Raw genomic sequence first — 7004 nt, 5'->3', positions numbered from 1 at the left:
AAAAGAAGCCAGATCCCAAAGGCCACGTGTTGTATGGCTGGAGGTTGCCAGGTGGCTCAAGAAGGAGGAGTAGGGAGTGAGCACTAATCATTACTTAATGGGTACCAGGTTTTCTTCCGTGGTGGCGATAATGTACTGGAACTTGATAAAGGTGGTGGTGGTACCTTAAATGGTTAGTTTCATGTTATGTGAATTCTTCTTCAATTAAGAACAATTAAGCATAATCTATAGGACCTATGTTAACTTTCCTCCCTGCGAAGAAGAAAAGTGAAAAACAAACGCGACTTACCTTGCTCATGGGATGGAGACCCTCCAGGTGACGGTGTCGGCTAAGCCGAAGTGCAGCGTATTCCGAGCCAAGCTCACAGGAGGACCAGCGCGGGATAAAGTAACTTGGAAGCTCGTTTTGCCAAATAACCCTACGATAACCCTCAAACTTCTGAGGACGCGCAGCACCGAGTGGGGCCTCTGCTTTCCGGACACCACGCTCCGCCGGGGCTGCAGACCGGTGGCCACGCAGGACGGTCCCCGGAGCACGAAGGGAGGTGTACGGGTTAGGGCTCGAGCTGGACGGTCCGAGCTGGACGGCCGGAGACGCTCCCTCCCTGGCTGCAGCGCCGCGGCCGGCCGCCGGGGAGCAGTGGTGGCCCGCGCTCCGCAGGCCTGGCCCGACCTCCTTCCTGCTCCGACGCCGCTCGGATCTCGCGCGCTCCAAAGCGCCCCGAAGGCCGCGGCCCCAGGCCACGCTCCGTGCGTCTCGCTGACCACGCCCCCGCGTCCACGGCCAGGCCCCTCACCTGCCCGGCCCTCGATGGCCCCGCCCCGCGCCCGCTCCAGGCCACACCCCCTCCGCCCCGCCCCTCGGCCCAGGCCGCGCCCAGCGGTCTGCTTTGCCTTCTAGGGCTCCGCGCAGCGGGCACCGCCGCTCTCCGGGCCCCGCCCAGGCCCCGCTCCGCCTGCCTCCAGAGCGCAGACACCGCCCCTATGGGGCCTCGCCCTCTCAGGCCCCGCCCCGCCGGCAGCCAGAGTGCAGAGCCCTGGGGTGGAGCTGGAGGCGCGGGTGCTGCGCGCGGCGGGCGGCTTCGGCCGGTCCCGGTGCCTGCTGGCCGGCGCCTCGTGGCTGCCGTGCGTGGCGCTGGGGTTGGCGCTGGGCTCGGAGCTGCTGCTCGCCGCGCTGCCCGCGAACCACTGCGGGCCGGACCCCGCGCTCGCCCCCGGCCCCTGCCTGCCGCTGAGCTACCCCGAGCCCGCGCCCCGCGTCCGCCCCAACGGCACGCGGTCCTGCACGCGCGGCTGGCGCTACGCGCAGCCGGTCACCCAGGTCTTCTGCACCTGCTCCTCCGTCCCCCGCCCCGTCCTCTGCTTTCCTGCTCTGTCTCCCCCTCCCTCCGTCCCCCTGCTCTCAGCGCCCTTCCTCCGTTTCCCCTCCTCCAGGCCCGCCTCGGTCTTCGGCCCTTGATGGACCGGGGCTGTGGTACTGGGGCTTTCGATTGCGGGGGGCTCAGCCCCCTCCTGTCTGACGGTGCAGCAGGTGTCCAAGTAGGCAGGGTGCCGGGCCTAAAGGCAGAGTCTGAGGCTGGGGGCTGCCAAGGTGGGCAGGCAGTCCGGGAGGGAGGCGGTAAGCTGAAGGTTTGAGCAGGTAGGTGGCCAGCGGTCAGCAGGGCCTGGAGTTCCCTTCGGTTCCATGAACATTCTAGCAACCTGTGGCTTTGGGCTATGCAGGTGTTCAGACTGGGCTCCCAAGACTTTGAATCAAGAGAGTGACTGGGTCACTTCCTTTTTTGAAGAGCAGACCTCCCACCTGTAAGGTGTGTGCAGGCTGGCCTAGGGGCAGGGACGCCAAGGGTGCCTCCCAGGGCTCCAGGAGTGGAGAGGGTAACGGGGCCTCCCTCCCTCCGCTCTGGCTAGACCAGCCCACCCTGCCTTCCTCTTGGCAGCCTCTGTCCCGCAGCCCCACCCCCTGCCCCTGGGAGGAAGGGCCCCTGGTGGAAGCTTGGACAGGGTTGCCACATCCCTGCCAGGCCCATCTGGGGCCCTGAACCGGCTGGGCTTCCTCCTTCTGGCCACCTGTTTGGTGTAGTGACGGATCCTCGCCCACCAGCTTTCACAAGCAGTTGGATTTTAAAATAAAAACTGACGTAGTGTGACCCAAAAGGGTGTGTGAAGCTTGAGGAGAAGACACAGAGTAGGCCAGGAGGTGCAAAGCTGAGGTCAAGGGCTCTTGGCCGGGAAAAGCCGGTGGGCGTGGCCCTGCAGCCTGTTCCGGGAGTGGCTCTTGAGGTGCACAGGCCAGGGGAAGGGCAGGAGAGGCCCCGGGGCCAGCCTGGAAGCAGAGTGATGGCCGGAGAAAGGCAGGTGCAACCCTGTCCAGAGCAAAGGAGAAACCAGACTTGGGGCTCCATGTGGGTGTCCTGGGGACCCCAGGCCTCTACCCCCTGGGGGCTCAGACCAGGAATTGTCCAGTTCCACGTGAAGACCACCAGGGTCAGGAGGCCACGCCGTGTGACCCTGAGCAAGCAAGTCCCTGGTCTCTCTGTACCTGTTTCCCCTTGTCTCCAGGGAGGAATCGGAACAGGATACCTAGGGTCCCTTCCAGCGTGACATTCTGGGAACTCCAGCGGGGGTAGCGGTCCTGGCTAGCTGACAGGTGACTGGTGTCCCCTACAGTGGAACCTCGTGTGTGGGGACGGCTGCAAGGTGCCCCTGGAGCAGGTGGACTATCTCCTGGGCTGGTTGCTGGGCTGTGTCCTCCTGGGCCCAGGCTGTGACCGGTGAGGCGCTGCCCCTGCCCTTCTGCCCTGGCAGCCCTCCGCTGAGCCCTCCTGACCCAAATCCACGTGTGTCCCCTGCTGCCCACTAGGTTTGGCCGCCGGGCTGTGTTTGTGGGCTCCCTGGCGCTGGCCACGGGCCTGGGGGCCAGCAAGGCCCTGGCCACTGGCTTGCACACCCTGCTGGTTCTGCGGCTGCTTCGTGGGGGGGGGCCTCAGCAGGGGCCTCCCTCGCCCTCTGTGTGGCTCGTGAGTACCGTGGGGGCTCTGGGGGGGCGCCCACTCAGGCTAGGCCTCTGACCCGCTGGAGGGTGCCTTTCTGGCACTCCAGTTGGGGGCCCTTCTCCAGAAGGTGGGTGGGGAACTGTTTGCGGGCTCTGCTCTTTGTGGGCAGGCCTGGGTGCCAGAGCGAGCAGCGCGTTGGCCTCAGATGTCCAGGTCCTGGGCAGGCCAGCGACTGATCACCACAGCCCTGGACAGGGCAGCCCTCCCGAGAGGCCTGGGCCTCAGGCCGTCTGTGTCTGCCCAGGCCTGGAGCCGTGTGACGCCCCGCACCGCCTGGCATTCTCCGTGGGGGTGGCCTCTTCTCCGTGGTGGGCATGCTGCTGCTGCCTGGCCTGGCCCTGCTCCTAGGGGACCAGCACCTTCTGCAGGGGCTGAGCGCCCTGACAACGGGACCCCTGCTGCTGTTTTGGGGGTGAGAGGGGTTCACATCCACTGTGGAGGCCACGTGTGTTGCTTCCCTCTGACCTCCATGCAGCATCAGGAAGACGGGCACGGGACAGGGACCCAGGGACACAGAGCCACGCCCTGTGCTCCGCCACTGGGTCCTTCTCTACCGGGAGGTCCCTTGGCATCCTCACCCAAAACCCGCAGGTTTCCAGCCCTGTTCCCCGAGTCTCCCTACTGGCTGCTGGCCGCAGGGCAGCCGGCCCGAGCCAGGAAGGTCTTGTGGCGCTGTGCGGAAGCCAGCCGTGTGGACCCCAAAGACGGCTCAGAGGAGGAGGGCTCCCTGGCCACGGGTAACGGGCCAGCCCGGGGGGGCCTGGGTACTGGAGGAGGGAGGGGAGGTGTCGCCTCCTCATTCACGCCCCATCATGTCCCCGGGGCCGCAGAGCTGGACGTGCTGTGTGCAGGGAGCCCCCAGCCCCGGCACCACTCGGTCCTGGAACTCCGGCATACCCGCGTCGCCTGGAGAAACGGACTCATCCTGGGCTTCAGTTCGTGAGGAGGGGAGCGTGTGGGTGGGCGAAGGGGAGGGAGGGATCTTTGCCTTCCCCATGGGGTGAGAGTCTGCGGCTCTGGCTGGGCCTGCAACTTTGCCGTGCCTCCCAGGCTGATCGGCGGGGGTATCAGAGCCAGCTTCCTGCGTAATCTGGCCACGCGTGGCCCCGCCTTCTGTTGGCCCTACTTCCTGGAGGCCAGCCTGGAGGCAGCGGCCCCGGTCTTCCAGCTCCTGACAGCAGACCTCTGGGGGCGCCGCCCCGTCCTGCTGCTGGGCACCTTGGTCCTGGGCCTGGCACCCCTGCTGCTCCTTGCAGGGGCCCAGTGTGAGTGCGGGGCCCTGCAGGCTGGCAGGGTTGTCATGTGTGGGTGGGGCTTTGCCCCGCGGTGGTGGGGATCCCAGAGAGGCAGGCACAGGGCTTGAGGCATTCGCATGAGGCTGCTGTCCTCCTCTCCCCACCCACCTCCCCAGTGTGCATCTGGGGAAACTGAGGCCCAAAGAGGTGAGGGCCAGAAAGATTCTATGTGAAGGGGCTTAATATAAGGGCTTGATGTGGCCGGGGAGCAGCCTGCAACCCCTGACCCCAAGTGCCGGAGCAGAGGTGGAAGGCTGGGGCGGCCGGACCCCCGAGACACGGGTGAGGGGAAGGAGGGAGTGTGGGCAGCGTGGGGCCCTCTGCTCCTCCCCAGAGCTGCCTGGCTGGACGCCGCTGCCCGTCTCTGTTCTGGGGCTCCTGGCCTCCCAGGCAGTGTCCGCTCTCAGCAGCCTCTTTTCAGCCGAGGTCTTCCCCACGGTGAGCAGGTGAGAAGGATGCAGGGTTGGAGGGCAGGGCCCTGCCTGTGCGCCCCGCGCTCCCCACACCCCAGGTCCGTGCCATCGGGACCAGAGTTCAGGTGTCTCTTCCTGGGTGTCGAGGGGGACAATGGCCGCAGAAGGGTCTGCATATTGGCTCAGGAGTGGAACGGGCGGTGGTTGGGAGTGAGAGCCCCCAGACAGGGTCGGATTCCAGGGCAAAAATCGACTTTCAATTTTCTAATGGAAAGGACGCTTGATCCAGGGCAGCTTCCCCCCAAGACTCTGCAGGTGTCTTCCTGGGGCCCACTAAGGGCCATCCACCCCAGGAGCGCTGGGTGCCCCGCTGGGCCGTGTCCCACCGCCCCCTCTTGCAGGGGTGCCGGGCTGGGCCTGGTGCTGGGAGCTGGGTTCCTGGGCCAGGCGGCGGCCCCGCTCAGCGACACGCGTGGCGGCGCGGTTTCTTCCTGCAACACGTGGCCTTCCCGTCCTTGGCCGTCCTCGCCCTGCTGCTGCCCGAGAGCCGTGGCCGCGCACTGCCCCCGTCGCTGCAGGACGCCGACCGCCTGTGCCGCTCCCCACTCCTCTGGGGCCGCCCCCGCCAGGACCACCTGCCCCTGCTGCCAGCCTCCCTCCCCAGGGCCGGGACACAGCTGGTCCGGGAGGAGTGACCAGGCTGCAGAGACACGCCGCCCGCCAGTACGGGCAGACGGGTCCCGGGAAGGAACGGGTGGGTGGTGGGAGGAGGGCCTCTTTGCCGGGGGCCCCGGTGCCCCCTCCACGTGGGGCATAAAGGCATCCGTGGAAACTGGCACCCTCGCTGTTTCTTCCCTGAGGCCGCACCCTTGGCTGAAGGGAGCTTCTGGTGTCCACCTCCCCCTCGCAACCAGGTATCCGCAGCCTCTCCCGCTGCCCCCACCCCCTCGAGGGCCAGCCCGCTGCTGCAGCTCTGGTGGGACTGAGGTGCAGAAAAGCCCTGCAAGTCGCCGTGTCAACTGCGCGTGGGAGAGATGAGCGCGTTTTTAATTCACGTTTGCCCGAAAGCCGCTTCCTCTCACACAGAGGTGAGGTCAGCCTGGGCGAGAAACAGCTGGGAATGGGGCCCCTCATCCCATTGGACGCGACTGGCGGGGCAGGAGAGGCGCCTCCTTCTGGCCAATCCACTCTAGGCTTTGGGGCCTGACTTCCCCTGGCAGAGACCAGGCCGGCCAAGGCCCCAGGGCGGGGCGCAGGGCCCTCTGTCCATCTCGACACACAGCCGAGTCCGGCGTGTCCGCTCGGGCGCCTGTGGTCTGCCCTGTGTCCGGGAGGCCGTGCCCTCAGGAGGGTGGGTGCAGGTCCCCATCAGAAAGCCTCTTCCCTGGTGCCCTCACGGGGCCCGTACAAGTCGGCCAGCCGGGCAAAGCGGGGCCCCCAGTCCCAGAGGCAGCTGTAGTCTGCGTCCTCATCACCCAGGCTGGACAGGATGGAGCTCAGCGTGCCCGCCACGGATCCGTCCCCCTCGTAGTCATAGATGAGAGCCGTGTCGTAGGGTGGGACGGCGGGGTCGCTGTCCACGGCCTCTAAGCCCTGTGGAGAGGCCTGGGGCTCAGGACCAGCGCGCACCGGCCAAGCGCCCTCCGCCACCGGCTCGGCCAAGGCCTGGCCCCAGGAGCCGGGTTGGGGGCACAGTTCTCTCTGGGCGACTCTCCTTCCTCGTCAAGAACCACCACCGCTCTGTCCAGCCCCAGAGCGATGCCTCAGGCTCGTGGGGTGGGGAACAGGGTGCGGGGCGCCCCTGGGGCACCTACCTCGTTGATGAAGTCAGCGATGTCAGAGGGGCTGCTGGGCAGCACGCGGGGGGCCTGGGGGTGCGATCGGCTGAACGGGGCGTCTCTGCGCAGAGAAGGCCGTCCCAGGGGGGCGCCCAGGGCCGCCAGCTCTGCCGGGTGGCGCAGCTGGTCCATGTCGTAGGCATCCTGAGAAGGGACGGACGGAGCGCGTGGGGATGAGCCGCAGCCATCGCGGGTCGGGAGGCGGCTGGCCAGCTGGGGCCCCTGGGGAGCCCCCCAAGCACTTGTAAGCCACCCCGGCCCCCTCACCTGGTCCTCCTCCCCGCCCCCCTGCTCGTCGTAGTTGAGGATGCTGTCCCGAAGGTCGTCCTGCAGCCCGTGCAGAAGCCTCTTGTCACACGACTGCTGCCGGCACCGCACCAGGAGGGCCACCAGCAGGGCGAGCAC

At 67.0% G+C, this 7004-nt stretch overlaps 2 protein-coding genes across 2 annotated transcripts in view; one reads left to right on the top strand and one right to left on the bottom strand.

Annotated features, from left to right (window-relative positions):
* Positions 1-301: 301 nt before the first annotated feature.
* On the top strand, positions 302-5456 carry SLC22A31 (solute carrier family 22 member 31). Its single transcript, XM_007468479.1, is given in 13 exon segments — positions 302-388; positions 616-883; positions 1005-1321; positions 2668-2771; positions 2861-2972; positions 2975-3017; positions 3422-3465; positions 3645-3790; positions 3884-3988; positions 4104-4318; positions 4683-4794; positions 5163-5236; positions 5239-5456. Coding segments are annotated over 13 exon segments (1845 nt in total).
* Positions 5457-6129: 673 nt separating this feature from the next.
* The window catches only part of CDH15 (cadherin 15), a 20530-nt gene continuing 19655 nt past the window's right edge, over positions 6130-7004 (bottom strand). The window contains exons 12-14 of the mRNA XM_007468478.1: positions 6867-6999; positions 6576-6743; positions 6130-6354 (exon numbers count right to left, since the gene is read on the bottom strand). Coding sequence (XP_007468540.1) covers positions 6130-6354; positions 6576-6743; positions 6867-6999 — 526 coding nt within the window. The remainder of the gene's footprint in view (positions 6355-6575; positions 6744-6866; positions 7000-7004) is intronic.

This window comes from Lipotes vexillifer, unplaced genomic scaffold, assembly GCF_000442215.2.
Source record: "Lipotes vexillifer unplaced genomic scaffold, Lipotes_vexillifer_v1.1 scaffold23, whole genome shotgun sequence".
NCBI lineage: Eukaryota > Metazoa > Chordata > Mammalia > Artiodactyla > Lipotidae > Lipotes > Lipotes vexillifer.
This window is presented reverse-complemented; position numbering and strand designations above follow the sequence as displayed.